The sequence below is a fragment of the Sciurus vulgaris genome (genome assembly GCF_902686455.1).
Source record: "Sciurus vulgaris genome assembly, chromosome: 6".
Classification (NCBI taxonomy): domain Eukaryota; kingdom Metazoa; phylum Chordata; class Mammalia; order Rodentia; family Sciuridae; genus Sciurus; species Sciurus vulgaris.
In genome coordinates this window covers 110,471,620-110,490,209 of record NC_136466.1, presented here as the reverse complement: position 1 = coordinate 110,490,209, position 18,590 = coordinate 110,471,620, and the positions used below count along the sequence as shown (strand labels likewise).

The 18,590-nt window shown below is 32.8% G+C and overlaps 1 protein-coding gene across 4 annotated transcripts in view; it reads right to left on the bottom strand.

Annotated features, from left to right (window-relative positions):
• Positions 1-277: 277 nt before the first annotated feature.
• TNPO1 (transportin 1) overlaps positions 278-18,590 on the bottom strand; it is a 79,564-nt gene continuing 61,251 nt past the window's right edge. For 3 of the 4 annotated variants that reach the window (XM_079146107.1, XM_079146109.1, XM_079146108.1), the window contains exons 14-25: positions 16,726-16,897; positions 15,543-15,629; positions 14,459-14,566; positions 14,188-14,346; positions 14,020-14,107; positions 10,411-10,509; positions 10,029-10,124; positions 7,242-7,317; positions 6,258-6,357; positions 3,777-3,851; positions 2,862-3,004; positions 278-896 (exon numbers count right to left, since the gene is read on the bottom strand). In XM_079146107.1, coding sequence (XP_079002233.1) covers positions 2,897-3,004; positions 3,777-3,851; positions 6,258-6,357; positions 7,242-7,317; positions 10,029-10,124; positions 10,411-10,509; positions 14,020-14,107; positions 14,188-14,346; positions 14,459-14,566; positions 15,543-15,629; positions 16,726-16,897 — 1,168 coding nt within the window. In that variant the 3' untranslated portion in view covers positions 278-896; positions 2,862-2,896. The remainder of the gene's footprint in view (positions 897-2,861; positions 3,005-3,776; positions 3,852-6,257; positions 6,358-7,241; positions 7,318-10,028; positions 10,125-10,410; positions 10,510-14,019; positions 14,108-14,187; positions 14,347-14,458; positions 14,567-15,542; positions 15,630-16,725; positions 16,898-18,590) is intronic. The other variant, XM_079146110.1, reaches the window with a different exon arrangement.

Here is an 18,590-nt window from a genome sequence, read left to right as displayed (position 1 = left end):
TTACTTTCAATCACTATGAGCCAGAATGCATGCCTGAACCTTAAACTGCACTTTAAAATAATGTGTTGGCCTAGAAATTAAATCTAATGAAGTACAACCATCAAATTATATGCACTACATTAATGTTTTAATGTAAAATTAAGATGCCAACTTTAATTTTGATATGCCCAGCCCCATTTATTCCTCCCTCCCTCCCCACCCCGCAAAGGTAAAAGGAGTGACTCATTTGGCATTTCACAGGGTGCTTCATTGTTTAAATTTGTTTTGTTTTATTTCCTATTTCCAACATTTTTGGGGGTACCTTAAATTGTAATTTCCAAGAACCTGCTTCTACTATGGGAAGGCAAGCTGATTTTTAACTCTATTAGTTTTGTTTGTGTAGTTCTTCATCAGCATGCAAAACAAGGCCCCATAATGTGGGAACATTTATATAAAAACCTTTAAATAAAAAAAAAGAAAAAAAAAAAAAAAAAAAAAAAAAAAAAAAAGCTTCTTTACTGTTTGTAACCCCCATTCTTAGGTTTCCTTTATTGTGCGCTATAGAATTTTTCCTCTTTCTTATCCCTATGCATCATTTATATGGTTCTTGTTTTGGTACAATTCCCCATAATATTCCAGAATGTACTGTTTTGTGAGTAGACTGAATAGATTTTTTTTTTTGCTTCTTCATTCCAGTGCGGAGTTGTAACTGAAGACAGATTTCCACCCACAAAGGCTCCAGATGTTAAAACGTTTCCCAACATCGACTTAATACAGTGACGGCACACCTCCCTCCCGCCCCTCCCAGTAGGGTTGGGATTGTACTGTATTCCCTACTGGTATACCCTTCCCCCCTGTAAAGGGTAACATTTTCCCTGGGTGCAGAGGCTCCCTCATAGTCTCCAAGACTGAAGGACCTATAAGAAAACAACAAAAATAATTTTATCTTTAACAACTGTCTTTCAGAGACAATGAAACATAAATTAAGCAGATAACAATGCTATCTTTACCTATAAAATAAGAAATTGGACAAAATGCCTAAGATCAAGTTAGTTAATTTTAACCACACTGCTTCCTTCTTCCATGGTTCTGAATTGTTACCTACATCAGATATGAAAAGTAAGGCCAAGCTGAAGGCACAGAGAGGCACACAGCACTTTGTACAGATAAAGTTTGCCTTGCACAATGCTATTGGTCTAATTCTACATCCCCCCCCTTTTTTTCCCCAAAATGGACCCCAGAGAGAACTGATTAATTTCACATAACAAGTTACCTTACAGTCTTCAAAATTAAACACCACTTTCTTTAAAACAATCACTTTTCTTACAGAGAATTACAACATCACCCACTTTTCGAGTATATCCAGTATTATGGAAACAATTTCACTTTAAAAACCAGAAAAGTATTAATTATTTTTGATTCTCTGATGTTTTCCCATAGGGACCAGAAGTGTTACACTACAGATATTACATTCAGTAAATACACAAAAGAGAATTGTAACACTGTCTTTTCAATGTTCTAATTTCTCACTCTTTCAATACTACTTCATTTAGTTATTTTCTATACTTTCAGGTCAGCTGACCTCCCTCCCCCAACAGTTTTAATGGAAAGAAGGACATAAAGAAATTAGGTAAGATTATTGGATATTCAAACTATTATCTGATGGTGGTCCTTTTAAACAAACTCTACCACCCACTCATGCCGAACTTTGGACATGTATGAACATTCATGTGAATTCAGAGGGTGATTAGTGGATCTGTAAAGTACAGTTCAATCCCCTTTTCTCCTGCCTCTGAAAAAATGGGAGAGGAGTACAAAAAAGGCAGAAATAAGAGGTACCAATCCACTTTTACCTCTAATTAGAAAACTGAAAATACCCATCTCAGTTTAACTTGTAATTGATGATGAGATCAAAGAGGTAATAAATTTGAAATGACCAAAACTTATTAATTCACTATTGAACCTTTAAGTTACTTCATCTACTGCATTCACATGATTCAACAGTGAACTAAGCCTTTTTTAAAAAAATTCTAAAGCCACAAAACAGCTCTGAGGACTTGTCACCTAAGTGGGACAACTATACAAAGGGCCTGAGACCTTCCTAAGGCTCCAAATGCATTTATACTGCATTCTAGGTTAGATAACTTGGATAGTAGAATCTCTCCAGATTCAAAATCTAGCTTAGGTTAAACAGGCAGCAAGCAAAGAAAAACCCGTGTCAAGTCCCAATTTGGTATACATCTTCTGTATACACATTCAGTATACTTCTGGCTTCCAGTCAAATGAATCTCAATTCACCTTGAAAACCTAAAAAATGTCAAAACTGTTTCACTGTACTGGCTGATGTTTCTAACATTTACTGAGCCGATTCAGTGTCCTAGACAATATACTAAGTTATGGCATTGCATACTATACAATATTTAATCCTCAACACAACTTAATGAAGGAACTAAAGAAAAAGATTAGAACTGTTAATCTTACATAGAGAACCTGAAGAAAAAAAGTTTTCACTGGACTTCACCCTCTGCAAATGAAAACAATCTATCATGTCCCCTTGTGAGGCAAAATTCTTTAAAGAGAGAGAAAAAAGGAAGAGCTAAAGCAATGTCAAGAAATCTAACCAATGTACTAACCTGTATTATTTCTCTTTTATCTAGGATTCAAAGGGGAAGTCTGTTCATTTTATCTTACTTGATGATTCTTTTTTTTTTTTTTAAGAAAACTCTAGCCTTTAATTAGTTAATTTTAGTCTAATATAGCATGATAAGAAACTATGTTTTATTAAAACTCTATCAAAAACAAACATTTTTATTCTCTTTCAGTTTTAGATTACAATCCTAAATCTCTTCATCCTGAAAATTTCCAAACTTCTTATAACTTACCCCTAATTTTGGGACTGCAGCTTAAGTGTACTAGATTAAACACCATAAAAAGCTGCAAGACGCTCTTTTAAGGGAAGAGGAAACTGGTCAGAGAAACGCCTCCAATTTTCATCCCCAACTTGATTTTTAAATCCATGAAGGATCTGCAAAGAGTGAAAAACAATTAATTTGTCATTAACAAAATAAAAACTCTGATCTGTATAGTTTTTGAAATCAAACAATATTGTTTTTTCAAAAAATTTTATCCATTTCAAAGTAGTAAGCCTCAAACTTCATTGGAATCTATACCACTGTGACTTGCCTAAAAGCACCTCACAAAATATACTTTGGGTAAGCTTACAATTCAACAAGCATTCTAGTAACAAATGCACTCCAAGCAATCTCTGATATCACAATAACAACAACAAATTTGTCATGGTAAGTTTTTTCAAACTGGAAATATAGAAGCTTTCGGTTCACAACCAAAAATATAGCTCACTAATTTCAATATCAGATGATTCAAATGTGTAGCTGCATTTTATTTCTTATTCTGTTATACCTGAGTGCTGAATGGAATTAATCAAAGGGGGCACTAACAAAGCAAAGAACTATGTAGGCTCAGTTCCCATGGAGGTTACTTGATTTTATTCTGTTCAACAGTTTCAGCATCCATTTTGAAAAATATGCTATTTTCTGTACATGGAATAATGGAACTACATGAATCAGCAGTATTCCTTGGGAAAGTATTTTCAAAGTACATAATCTATTCAGAGAGTCAGGGTCATATTTTAAAAAAAAATGAAGTTCTTCACTAAAACAGTCATGTAATCTACCAATAGTGAGGAGCCTACATTTAAACTAAAGATTTAAAAAAACTCAAACTTTCAACTAAAATTTTAATAGTCCTAACATGCATCACGAAGACTTATTAATTACCTTACAGAACATGTCTCTGAGATCATCTTTTGGGTTAATCCATGATGCAACAGCATCACAAAAAAATATAAAATCCTGTAACAAGCAAAAAAATAAAATAAAATCCTGTAATAAGCATCTTAGATTGACATTTATCAAACTTAACAGATCAAAATATGTAAACCTCAATTTATGTCATGATAATAACTGAAAAGGGGAAAACATTTAAAATCAACTAGGAGGGCTGGGGTTGTAGCTCAGTGGTTGAGTGCTTGCCTAAGCATGTATGAGGCACTGGGTTCGATCCTCAGCACCACATAAAAACAAATAAAATAATAAAGGCATTGTATTCACTCACAATATAAAACATTAAAAAATAATGCATAGGTCATATCAGAAACTTAAAAAATACAACTATTAGAATAAGGAATTTAGAAGTGATTATTTAGGATGTCCCCAAGTTTATTCTCCTATTATATCATAAAACAAAAGCAAATCCCTGCCCAGTAAATGCTTAGCATCAGAAATGGACTGAGAGCACCAAATCAACACCAATAAAAATATTTCAATTATTGGATTAATGAATCATAAATTCAATATTAATATATTAGATCTGATCTGGTATAGAAACAACTTAAATCTAGCTAAATATATATCAAATGGATTGAAAATATTAGGAACTAAATTTTGAGGCTCATCTTTAGATAGAAATGTAAATGACTAAAAGAAGAAAAATTAATGTACTTACAAATACCTAATCCCCCCAAACAAAATGAGAAACCCAACTCTCAAGTACCTAAAAGACAATCAGGTTATTCTGATTACAAGAATGAGGAAACGCATCAAGCATGGTGGCTCACACTGGTAATCCCAGCTACTTAGTGGGTAGAGACGGATTCCACATTCAGAGTCCAGCCTCAACATACTGCTGATGTTCTGACATGTCAACAACTTTAGATTTTATCATTCAGTTCAGAAAATTAGAAAAAATTTACTAACATGCATAAAACAATTATTAGAGCAAACAAAATGCCCTTTACGTTAATTTCATTGTTTATTCAAATTAAGATTCTTACATCTTCTAAATATACAAAGCTAATGTTAAAAATTTAAACATAGGGCCAGCAGCTTGGGAAGCTGAGGCAGGAGGATTCTGAATTCAAAGCCTGCCTCAGCAACTTAGTGAGAGACACTGTCTCAAAAAAAAAAAATAAATAAAAATAAAAAAATAAAAAGGGGGGGGGGGCAGGCCGACGGTGGGGGGGAAGCTAGGGATGTGGTTCAGTGTTAAGCACCCCTGGGTTCAATTCCCAGTACTAAAACAAAACAAAGCAAAACAAAATAACCCTACAGAATCTATAAAAATTATAATTCAGAATTTATGTAGAAATTAAAACATTTTCTTTTAACCATACCCAAATGAGGTACATGAATGAAGTTTACAAATGAAAATATCTACCAACTCTTAAGTTGGTAGTGACTTTACTAAAAAAACAATACTAGGAGGTTATTCTGCAACAATAGGATCTTTCAAGGTAACACTGGCTTATTCTGATTATGAAGGGATTAATGTTTCATGAATGTGAAATTAGTCAAAGATCTTTTTTTAACTCTTTAAGTTGTACATTTTCCATGCCTATCAATCACATCAATTTGAATTTTAAGTAATTATTTCAATTTCTAAAACCAAGTTAATACATGTGAAATAAAAATTACCAAAATCTCAATTTGAAAAGGTTCAAAGCACCTTTCTCTTGAAAATGCGAAGATTTTTATTTTTTCACATTTAACGTAGGGTCCCACAGTCCGAGTTTTTTCTTTTGCGTGCACATGGTATAGTGAGTGCAATATGCTTCTTTGTTTTTTTTCTGTCTAGCAAACTGGCAATTGAATCTATAAGCTTGACTAGACTCATGTCCAGTACTGATGCCAAATAATTAAAGTGCCTAAATGTAACATGAACTTAAGAATCAAAATAAAGATGAATAAATGATAAGCTTATAAAATTATGGCAATTTCAATGGCTGATTCAGTATTCTATTTACTGTTTTTAAATTTGATTTGTTAAGATAGTACTTGGTCACTCTATTAAGTGCATTTATCCTCAAATTCAGCAATTTGATTGATGTTCATGACAGGAGGCATGTACAAGATAAATAAATGAAGCCTGAATAAAGATGGGGGGATAAAAAAGAACAATAACTACAAAAAAAAAAATCCCTTAAAACTGGCCTAATTCAAGGTAAGAATATGACCTTACTCTCCAAATCTGCTATTACAATCTTTCTTAATGACAAAAAAGTAAAAAATATTTAGAAAATAAGAACTGGCACTATCATTTCAAGATTTTAAGGAAAATCTAACATTTTAAATGTACAACTTGTATTTTATTATCTTCAAAAAAAATATGTTTTTGTAATTAAAGTCTGAAAATGTTTCCTCCTTTAGAATTTTATTATTCAGAACATTAAAGTTAAAAACAAATCATTGTGAACATCTTACTTGGATTACGCCACTAGGATTCACGCTGATCATGGTACAAATCCCACGGAATGCTGAATCCTTTTCCTCATTGTCTCTTATGTTTCTCAGAGAGGTACACCTATTGAATTATAGAATTGTGTTTAGCACTTAAGTAAAAAGCATATTCTATTGTAACACTGAGAGACAGTATTTAATGGAATAAGCACCACAGTGTAGATAATGGTTATATTAAAAGAGCATTTTTCAGAAAGCTAAACTTTCAGTTTCTCATACTTCCTGTATCATGGGCACATCTCATCTCAATACAGTGCAAACAATGAAAAATCACATTTTCTTAACAGACTGCATCTACAAAAATGGACAACTGATTTGGCTCATTTAAACTACTAATGAGCCAGAGCCAAAAAAAGAGTAAATTATCAAATTTTGAAAATTGTATTATGACTTGTATTCCATTAAACACTACTAAAAACAATCTGAATTGAAAGATTATCAATTGAAAAAAGCAGGACATAGAATATACTGCCACAGTATAAACTATTACTATACAACTTATGGTGTAGATGTTTAACTTTCACATTAACAAGCAAATAAGATTTATACATAACAGATTTAAACATGTATTTAATGCAATTCAAGTTTCCAAATTAATTCTAAAAAAGAAACGTAATGCAAAAACCTAAATTTATAGAAATTGCATGCATCTTAATTTTCTGGTGGATATTTAAATGCTTTTTATGTATAATCAAGCTTTTTAACACAGCAAGCATGTGACAATCTTATCCCATGCATCAATTAGTCGTTAGCCACAACATAAAATAAATATACATGACGATGCTACTGAAAAACCTCACAAACCTGATAGGACAAGATTAGTCACATGGTTGGCAATGATTAAGGATTGTGAATTTTGTAACCAACTGAAAATATATCTAAAAGTGAGATAGAGAAAGAAAGAGTGAAGAAAAATGAATTAAAAAAAAAAGATTGAATAATACACACCAGGGTCTTATAAACTGCTGTAGCATGGGGGCCACCTCTTGAGGACAAACGTAACCAAGACGACCAATTGTTATTGCTAAGGTAACGCAATCACGGTTATACACCACCAAACGCCAACCAAGACATGAGCAAATGAGGGGGAAGGAGAAAAAATAAAGAAAAAACAACAAATAACTCAGAAACAGAAACCAACAGAATTTGTGTATGATAATAAACATAAGATTTCACCAGTGCTGTTTATTACCACCCCCTAAATAAGGGGCAGCAACATATATGGCATACTCTTGGAAAAAGAAAAAACAAAAGGAATTAAAAAAACTCTAAAGATTGAGAGAACACCAAAAACCATGATGAATTGCTTTTCTTGCTCAAATCAAGTTTAATTTAAAAAAAAATATGAGCGATTAAAATGAACGGATTTAGAGAATCATTTTAAAGCCAGTCAAAATTTCAGAATTTAATATGAAATCTACATTTTCCCCAAAAATAGTAAATACATTAATTTTTAAACAAGTCTCTGTAGCTGTAAAAGTTCAAATTTACTTGTCATTTCCCTTTACCTCCTTTTATAAATTATTTCATTCTTTTGAAAATTATCCAAGAAAATTAATTCAAATTTTTCTAGTATATATTTTGACTTAACATTTCCCAACAAGTCTGTTGCCTGATGTCAAATTCCATTCTAGTAAACCTCTGAAAACTCAGGTTAATAGTCCATTAATTTTAAACCATATTCGAAATACAATTCTAATATAGTCCACTGTACTGACATGTGATATGTGGACCATAGGAAAAACTATAAAAGGTTTAGCATAAAATAGTTATTAACACATTATACTGATAGCACGCTAACATTTGATTTTTAAAAATTTTGAAGGGGACAAACATTTATCATCAAAACTCAGGAACTCTGAAACTTACAAAGACCTAAAACAAGTGCAATTTGGAACTGCATTCTGCAATTCAAAAGTACATACATATAAATACATTTATACACAAAGGAAAAAAATACAAACAGAAAACAAACCATGAAGTGCTTTAATGGTGTTCTCTCAAAAACTTACAGGTTAACCTTTCATAAAAAAAGGGGGTGGGGGGGTAAAGAAAAATGTTTAAGGATTACTTGAAGCAAACTACACAGATAATACTAAAATTCAGCAGATTCATATGAAGCAAGAGAAAGAAAACCTATGTTCAAAAGACACAAACTATGCAACATTCTCATTAAACAGGCAAGTATGAACAATCCAATGAAACATGCGATAAAGCAGATGATGGTCCATTGAAAAAAGTTCAGTGTAGGATATACTAATTAGAAAAAAAGCAAGTAATGGCATACTAAGGAATTGGCTTTATAAAATACTGAGATAATGGTAATTAAGCTACTAAAAATCTCCAGATGATTTTCATTTAATAATAAAAAAAAAATCACACTGTCTTTTGGGTAAGGAATAAAGAAGACAGCATTTTATGTAGTCACTTGTGATTAAAAGTAATCTAATGAACACCAAGTTTATTTTTCAATCTGATTGCATTCATCAATTTGTAGAGTATTATCAATTACTTTATTATTTACTTAGGATATAATCAATACAATATATATCTTATAAAATAAAGCCAATTTGCTAAAGGAACTAAGTAACAAATTTGCCAGCTGATATCCCACAAGAAACTTTATTATACATTACACTCAACATTTATTTGCAGTTATGCATTCACATTTAAAATAAATAGGAAGTTTTGTTTAGGGTCAATAATAATTTTATAATGGCAAGTGTTTCAAATCTGAATGTCATGTATAGGTACTGCACTCTAAGGAGATAAAAATCTGACAAGGTTTCATAACCATTCTAACCAAGACTTCAATACTTTTCAGCAAGAAAATCTAATTAACTTTGTGACGTAAACAGTACCCATACAGCCAAACAGCCAGATAACTTTCATATTTAAAAGATTTCCTTCCATACCAATAAACAATGTCAATTTTAATCACAATAGGACAAAAATCAACTATAATTTAAAAATACCAAATTAAAGTGCCTGAAAACAAACTTCTTATTTGGAAAACCTTATTTTACTCTTTGCTCAGTGTTTTGGTAAGAACCTCATTGACTATGAATAAGTTACTAGAATTATCTTAGGATATAAAGGGGTGTGCCTGAATGAAAACAAAACTTTAAATCTTTCATTATTAGCAACAATCAGGGATGGTGGAAAGAATAGGACTCAAATCACCCTAAGTGTGTTCTATAGTATGGAAGGTACTCTTTAGTGTAAACATGCTCTCTGTAAATGCAAAAGAGAAACAAGCCTCCCAAGTAAAACTCCTGTAAGGAACTGCCTAAGTTCCCAACTGAAGAAAATTTTATGATGAAATACAAAATACAAATACCACAGTTAACCAGCTAGTCACTGAATTGCAATCTATTTTTGGCCAGATTTTTATAAATAAAAAAAAAAAAAAATCAGCACTTCTCATCTCCCAATTACTCTCTGGATTAATTTAAAAAGCAAAATTCATAAGTTCAATAGTTATCTTAGCTGGAATCCATTTCAGGGAGTGTTAAAGTATGGAAATAGGGGAGAAAAAGTATTTTTCAAATGTTTCTGAAGACTGGTTATGGAATGTAGTTAAAATAATATATTTTGTTAGTGAGAATTCAAAATAAATATTAAAAAGCTGAGTTTTTAAAGCTAGCTTATTGCTTTGGTTTCTCTACGCATCTTAATTTAATATTAAAAAGCAACTAATTTTCTCTTCACCATAACAGTTCAGTCATATGGTACCTGTATTCTCTAACAACGTCTTTGGTGTGTTGGGTCTGTTAATGATTTCTACAAGCTGGTGCAACACCATAGGAATATAAGGCTGCATCTCTATACCTAGATCATCCCACAAAAAGAGAAAAAAGAAAAAGAAAAAAAAAAAAAAAAAAAAAAAAAGAAAGAAAGAAAGAAAAAAAAAGAAAAATTGAATGTTAAAACATCAGTGTAAAATATTTTGCTTCCCTTATTAAATGTGACAGCTTTATATATATGCATACACAAAAATTTTAAAAATTAAGTAAAAAAAAAAAAGCAAAAAAGCAATTATGAAAACATCAATGAGCCTAAAATTTACACTTTTCTAGGGCAGAAAAAAAAAAAAAAAAAAAAAAACACCTCTTACCCATTTGAATGGAGATTTCTCCAATTGCCCATGTGGCATTGTTGCAGACTGAAATGAACTCTGGATTTAGGTTGGTTCCTAATATTGGCATGAAATCAGCTAGAAGAAAAAAAAAAAAAAAAACAACAAAAGAAACCTAAGTAATGAACTTCTCGATGTAGTCTATTATTTATACTTTAAAGGAAACCTACTTGGTAAAACTGAAATCTAGGCAAGAAATAATGTTTCACTGTAAAATAACATTACAAGATTGATTATGAAACTGGTGAAAAACAGGCAACTACATTAAAAAAATACTTCTTAATGAGGCTGGTAAACTTCAAAAACAGGAGGAGGCAAGGAGGCAATTACCTGGCCACTGATTTTTTATTTTGAACGAGACCAAGAAACGAAGTTTTGATATATTTAGGATATCTTTAGGAAGAGTAATCTTTTGTGAGACTCAGAAAATTCAAAGTGGAGAAAACACAGCCGGGCGAGGTGGTACATGCCCTATAATCCCAGTGCCTTGGGAGTGGGAGGTGGAAGGAGGAGGTTCAAAACCAGCCTTGGCAATTTAGCGAGGCCCTAAGCAACTCAGTGAGACTTCCGTCTCAAATGGAATTTTCCTCAAAATTAGTTTTTCACACAAAAAAATTAGACAAACAAAAATCCATGACTTTGGTTTTAAAACAACTTTTACTCTAGTGCCCAAACTGAGGTCTCTAAATATCATTTTCTATTAAAAGGAAGGAGTTTCTCAGAGAAATATCTCATTATAGGAAAAGGCAATAAATGTGCAAAACAAGTCTAGACTATATTGTTATAAAACAGGAAAAAAAACCCCAGGAACCAACTTGATTGAACTTCTACTGCTAGCAGTATGACAATTTGATTACGACTTCATGATATTCAAAAAACAAACACAAAAAAACTAAACTTTGAAACACAAAAGATACCTTTGGAGGATGCTGGGAATCAAATCATTATTTTAAAAACTGGTAAATAAAGGGAAACAATCAAGTAACTACCCTGTATCTCTTATATGATTAATATCTCAGGGCAACAATTTATTAATATGGCACATGTGCCTTCTGCATATATTCTCACTATTAAATGAAGAGTGAAAATTATCATTATTAGAAATCAGAGATCAAACCCAGAGGTGCTTAACGACTGAGCACATTCCCAGCCCTTTTTAGTTCTTATTCTGAGACAGAGTCTTGCAAAATTACTTAAAAGCCTAGCTATGTTACCGAGGCTGGCTTTAAACTTGCAATCCTCCTACCTCAGTCTCTGGCGTCACTGGGATTACAGGCATGCAAACCACACCTAGCCTATCATAAATTTTAAACTCTTTGTGCCTTTTTTTTTTTTTTTTTTTTTGGTGGTACTGGGGATTTGAACCCAGGGCCTTGTGCTTGCAAGGCAAGTACTCTACCAACTGAGCTATATCCCCAGCAAATTTTAAACTCTTAATAAACTAGTGGATTGCAATGATTTGAATGATCCCTCCAAAACTCAGGTCAAAATTTAATTGCCTGTATAATGGTATTAAGAGGTAGGAACTTGCTGGGTGTGGTAGTGCATGCCTATAAGCCCAATGACAGGAAGAGGTTGAGGCAGGAGGATCTAAAGTTTAAAACCAGACTCAGTACTTTAGTGAGAACCTAAGCAACTTAGTGACAAACAAAAAATAAAAAAAGCTGGGGATGTAGCTCAGAGGTGAAATACCCTTTGGTTCATTCCTAGCACTAAAAAGAAAGAAAAGAGAAATGAGTGGAGAAGGGTGGGGTGGGAAGTTTAACAGGTTGTGCATGGTAATGCATAATTCTAATACCAACTACTTGTGAAGCTTAGGCATAGAAATCACAAGGTTGAGGTCAGACAGGGTAACTAAGCAAGTCCCTATCTCAAAAAATAAAATAAAAAAGAGCTGGGATGTAGCTCAGTGATAGAGCACTTGCCTCCCATGCATAAAGCCTTGGGTTTAATCCTTAGTACCAAAAAAAAAAAAAAAAAAAAAAAAAAAGTGTGTGTGTGTATTAGACCCTAAGAGTTTTGCTATTTATAAATGATTTAATCATGAATAGATTGTGTTATCGTTGGTGTGGATTTCTGGTAAAAGGGTGAGATTCACCCCCAGTTCTTTGTGTGCATCTTGCTGTGTGATATCTTTTACTATGAGAATGCAACAAGAAGGCTCTCACCATAGGTGAGCCTCCAGAAACATCTAGGGTTTCTCTCAATTTGGGAAATATTAGTTTGGGCCACATCATTCTTTGCTGTAGGGGAAAGGATGTGTTACAAGATATTTAGTTCATCTATTATGGGTTATTTAGAAATATCTTCTGCCTCTACACACCGAATATCAGTAACACCTCCCCAATGTTAAACAAAATACCTCAACATTGGAAAATGTTCCCTGGAGACCAAAACTGCCTCACTAGAACCATTAATCTAGACAATTACCATGATTGACAACATTACAAAAACAGAAAACAAGATATCAAATACCTCCTCTTAAGAAGGTACAATACCACTTAAAAATCTTTACAAAATCAAAACACAAAACCCAGGAATCTCATTAAACCTTTCTCTAGATCTAAGTGCCAATGTATTAGTAAATTCAAAACTTAGGAACATGTTCACTGGCACCAGAGAGATGAATCAGTAAAATCCAGAGTATGGCGAAACTTTTTAGGACCAAAAAAACTTCATTTAACAACAGAAAATAATGAAAAGAATTTTTGTTATTTGTGTCTATGGAGAGCAGTATAAAGGAGAAATGATAGGACATGTACTGACACCAGCTGATGTTTGATAGAAGGCTTGTTATACTTTTTTTCTATTCTCGTTTTAAAAAAATTTTTAACAAAAAGTTAAAAATTTGTTTATAAGTTTCAATTAAAACAATTATAGTTAGGCAGTAAATATTTGTATGACCATTTTCCCAAAATATAAGCAAACATTCATTCTATTTTTATAAGTTAGGCTTAAAACTTAAGTATGGTTCTTAATATATCCTAATGTTATTACTCAAAACCTAGAAATAATTATTATTCAAAAGCACAACTGTAACAGGTGGAAAACCATGTAGATAAAAAGTTTTAAATTTAGGTTTAAGTAAATAAAATATTATAAATAATTATCACCAGAGGAAGAGAAACAAAACAAAACAAAACAAAAACACCCAAATCACTTAACCCATGGGTTTGAGAAACTCAAGACTATAATATTTAAGGATTCCCTCATTACCTTCATAAAAGGCCAGCATAAGTACTATGCTGTTAAAACAAATAATCATATTTGCAGTACTGGGAATCACACCCAGAACCCAGGCAAGTACTCTACCACTGAGCTCTGTTCCCCAACCTATCATTTGCTTTAAAAGTCAACATTTATTTCAAGTTTTCTAGATATCTGAAAAGGTATGCTGGTATATTAAAGAAGAAAACTCAAGGAAACAGGAGTTCCCCACATCCTGCTTTGATGAAAACACCTTTACATTAGCCAATAGTAAAACATATAAACACAGATTCCACAAAAATTTTTAATAAAATTTAATAAAAAGCAAATCTAATATAAAATAATTTAAAAAACTACATCCACAGCAGAAAATATTCATACCTATACAAGGTTTAACATGCTGAAAGCAAGCTTTAGTCAGGTCACCTAATAGGGCAAAGGAACTCTGTCGAACTTCTGGCATTTTATCCTATAAAAGATAAGAAGAAATTAACCCTAAGGTGACATGAAGAACCAGGTTTCATTTCATTTTAATCTTACAAATCTTACCTGCATGCATTGATACATTAGTGTTAGTATGTTACTTCGGGCTACGAGCTGTTCAATGTTGCCTCCAAGTCCTTCAGCCAGGCCACTGAGTAAATCAAGAGCCACTATCATAAAATCTTTATCTGGAGCCTCATATTGATCTGGTTGAGCATTGTTCAGCTACAATTAAACACATTTTGTTTTTATTCAATTATTGAAAACATTTGTATACTTTATGTCTACCTTTAGAAAAACGTGTATGTTGGGAAGGGAAAATACTGAAAAGAAATACCATGGCTTGTGCAAGAGTCTTCTGTACTAGGTTCACACATCGCTGATACACAGGTTCACAATATGGAAGGAAGCCAGACTGCAGGGCCGTGGCAACTGAAGATAGGCACTAGAGAGAATAAAGTACACATGCTAAAAATGTCTGGATAAACTTAAGATTGTGGTAAATGCTTAAAACAACTAAATAATATCCTAGCTGTTTATGAGTCTGCTTTACTAGTCTACAGCAGTCAGTTTACGTTTTCAAACCTCTCCTTTGGATGCTACCATTGCCATCAGCTTGCCAGTCTATCAGAAGTTTATTGAGAAGAGAATGTAAAGAAGTTTCTATAATGAATTTTGCCCTTCTAAGGACAGATTATACATTCATAATTTCCCTCAAACATAAGTGATAATTTATGTTCCCATTCTAGTCAAAGATGTTACTGGACACATTGAGTTCTTGCTTAAAAGTAAAACATAAACATATATTTACAACCCTCTATCTATGGATCCAACCTGTGGATCAAAAATATTTAGGGAAAGAAGAAAGGTGCATTTGTATTGAACATGCACAAATTAGGGGTGTGTGTCATCATTCCCTAAACAATACTATGTAACAACCATGATTCTCTTTGTTCTGTTGGAAATAGACATTGTTCTTAGTCATAGAAGATTTTCAACTTGTCTAGGGATAATCCAAGGCAGAAGTTGGTGACCCTTGAAATTATAGGGGGAATAAGAATGAAAATGACTCAAATTGGCTCTAATAAAGTCAATTCAAGTTAGTTTGTTATATTTCATATTGAACACCATATAAAATATCTTTAGCTGAAGAAAAAAGTAATAAGCATACATGGAAGAAAATTTCAGTTTAGAAAGATTCAAAGTGGAGTCTCTCCATGTTGGCAACAAGTCCTAATGACTTCACATATATATGTGAATAGATAACAAAAAACAATAGATAATAAATGTATTTATAATGATAAAAATGTTTATCAGTAGAGCAGGTTAGAGTACCATATGATAAAATCCTTGATCTACTTTTAAAAAATAACGTCTATTATGCTTTTTCTATTTAACCATTGAGTATGAGTCCAGCATACCTCAAGTAAAGGGAAGAGATCTTTATCTTCATCCTTTAACATGTTCCATTTCTGGATCAGTGGAGGCATTAGCATCTGAATATATTCCTATTTACAATGATGAAAAACATGTAAAGCTCCACTATCATATGTAAACAAGTCCATTGAGTCTATGAAAATTAAAATCCATTTAGAGCAAATGTGTAAAATCATTACAAAAGGCATTTTAAAACTCATATCTATACTATAGTCGCTTTAAATTTTGCCTACTTTTTCATTTACATGACCTTGTCATGTTATATTCTTTTTGAAACAAAATGCACATTAATAAATGTATCACTACATCAAAATGTACTGTTTGTTAATCACAAAGAACATGTTTTACTCTTCCGTTAAAGAATGTTACATGTAAAACAGAATGATGGATGTAAAATGGTTTTGCTTTTATACAGCACATTATAAATGAACAGGTAAACTTACATGAGACAGAGGAAAGATTCACAATCAGCTAAGCATACTTATTTAAACCAAAGAATAACCCAATAAAAAGTAAATAGTCATGGTAATCATGTAAACAATGGGTACAGATTCTGAAGACACCCAGAAAACACAACCTCCAACCAAACCTAACACCAAAGCAAACCTACAAACCAACCATCTTGCAATAATTTTAAGCCTAATTTAAAACAATTTAAGACTTTTGATTTAGCAATCACATGTATGAAAACATTTTTCAACTCTTCAATGGGGAAATAGCTACACTAAAATTCTAATATCACACAAATCCTATTCAAACAAATCCACTGTCCTCCGCAGACAAGGTCCTCCTTTTCTACCACTATTTAGCATTTTTAGTCTATTGCTCCAATTTCTAATTGTTTCATATAATACACCTACATACCTGCATGTTCTGAAGAGGAAACTAGAGGTGGTACTCAAGAGCTAATGTTTATGAAGTGGTAGATACAAAAACACTTAGAATTAAATAAAAATATCAATTTTTCCCCTTTTCTCTAGTCATTGTTGGTGCATTCATAAAGAGATACTACTGTAATTTCTATATTAATTGTACTATTTGAAAGGATACACTTACTGCCTTTCTAAGATCTATATTCTTACAGAAGCAAAAATTAATGGTTCATACTCCCAAGTTTTTTTATTCCCAAATTCATGCTAACTTATTGAAAATAGCTTAGATACTTACTGGTTTGTTTAAATGATGTCCTACTGAATCTGCTAATGTTCCTATGGCATCGTAAAGAATGAGCAAGTTCTTATGTTGGTATTTACTAAATGCGAAGACCAGGGTATCAAGTATATAAGCAAGGTAAGGAACAAGTTCTGTACAAGCCTCCTCTTCTAGGGTAGCAAAGGCACTGAAATTTTTTAAAAAGAATAAACATTTATTGTTGTATAAAAGAAACAGCTTACAATGGAGAGAGGAAACAGTCTTGTTTACAGAATACCTATTAACATTTTACATTCTTTGCCTCATCACACCAATTGCTTATTTTTATTATTTCTTTTCCGGTTTTTAAAAAATCACTTCTTCCTTTCAAAGAGGTTGTTTCCATGGTTATCTGCTTAGCTACAATGGTAAAATCTAAAAATATTGCTTTTATTCTTGCATTTATTCATTCAACAAGTTTATTTAGTTCTTAACTACTTATATAGTCACAGAGTACTGGGAATATGCTCATGAACAAAACAATGCCTCTGTTCTCAGGGAGCCTGGATTGCTCTAAATTAATGAAATTGGAATTAAAACAGTTAAATTCTAATTTATACCTTACCTTTCACATGCATGCACATCAAGGGTTACAAAAGAAACATTTTAATGTTTAGTGTTTGAGATGTGTTAAGAACACAGAAGCCATCACCACTCCTCAAATGTTTCTCTAAGCCCTACATCAAACTGCACAGTGCATTTGCTACTACAAATATGTGTTATGTAGGATCTATCAGGACACATATATAAGAAAGGAAAAACTACCGGGTCTCAGTGCAATAACTTCAACTTGAGATCTAAACGTCTTGATTGTAAAAATGATGGGCTCAGGGGAGTTGCAGCTCAGTGGCAGAGTACTTGCCTAACGTGTGAGGCACTGGATTCGACTCTCAGTACCATGTATAAATAGATAAAATAAAGGTCCATCAACAACTTAAAGAAAAAAAAAAAAAGTCAGTGGGAGTCAAGCTGTTATGAATAAGAAGGGGGGGGAAAGGTCAATGGTAAGCCAGGTGTGGCAGCACATGCATGCCTATAACCCAGCAACTTCAGATACTGAGGCAGGAGGATCAAAAGTTCAAGCCCAGCCTGGCAACTTAACAAGACCCTGCCTCAAAATTAAAAATGAGGAGGACTGGGAGCATAATTCAGTGGCAAATGACGAGGTTCAGCTTTCACTCCAAAAAAAAGTCAATGGTAAAGGCATTTCTACTTGAAAAAGAGTAGTAACTGGCAGGCTTTTTTAGAACATAAAGGTTTGTTCTAGGAACCAAATACCTGTAGTAGGAGGTATTTGCAGTAGATCTGATATAAAGAGAATCTTAAATCCAACTGACAGCTAGGGGCATAGATCCACTAAGTATTAATAGTCACAGATGATAAGTGACAAACCATAAACCTATAGGACTTCCTGTGGGATTATGGTAATTGACCGGTAGACTAAGAACACGAATCTACTGAAACTTTGTTATTCCTTTAAGAGTAGGAGTCCTGCCACCACCACCTCAGTTGTCTGAGAAAGAGGATGTGAGATAACTCTACTATTATCATAGCCACTGAATGGATAAAGAACAAATTGAGGAAGAAAAGCAAAGACTGAAATCCAGTTAGAATCAATTTTGATTCACAAAAACAGATAAAAGCATTAATAAAAATTTCCTGGCCTCACAAAATGTGCAAAATACACTAATGTGCAAATCCTAACACTATGTATCAGTCCTATAAAAAATTCACTAAAAAAAAGCAAGGAGGAGCTGAGTGTGGTGGTATATGCCTGTAATCCCAGCAACTCTGGAGGCTGAGGCAGGAGGTTTGAGAGTTCAAAGCCAGCCTCAGCAACT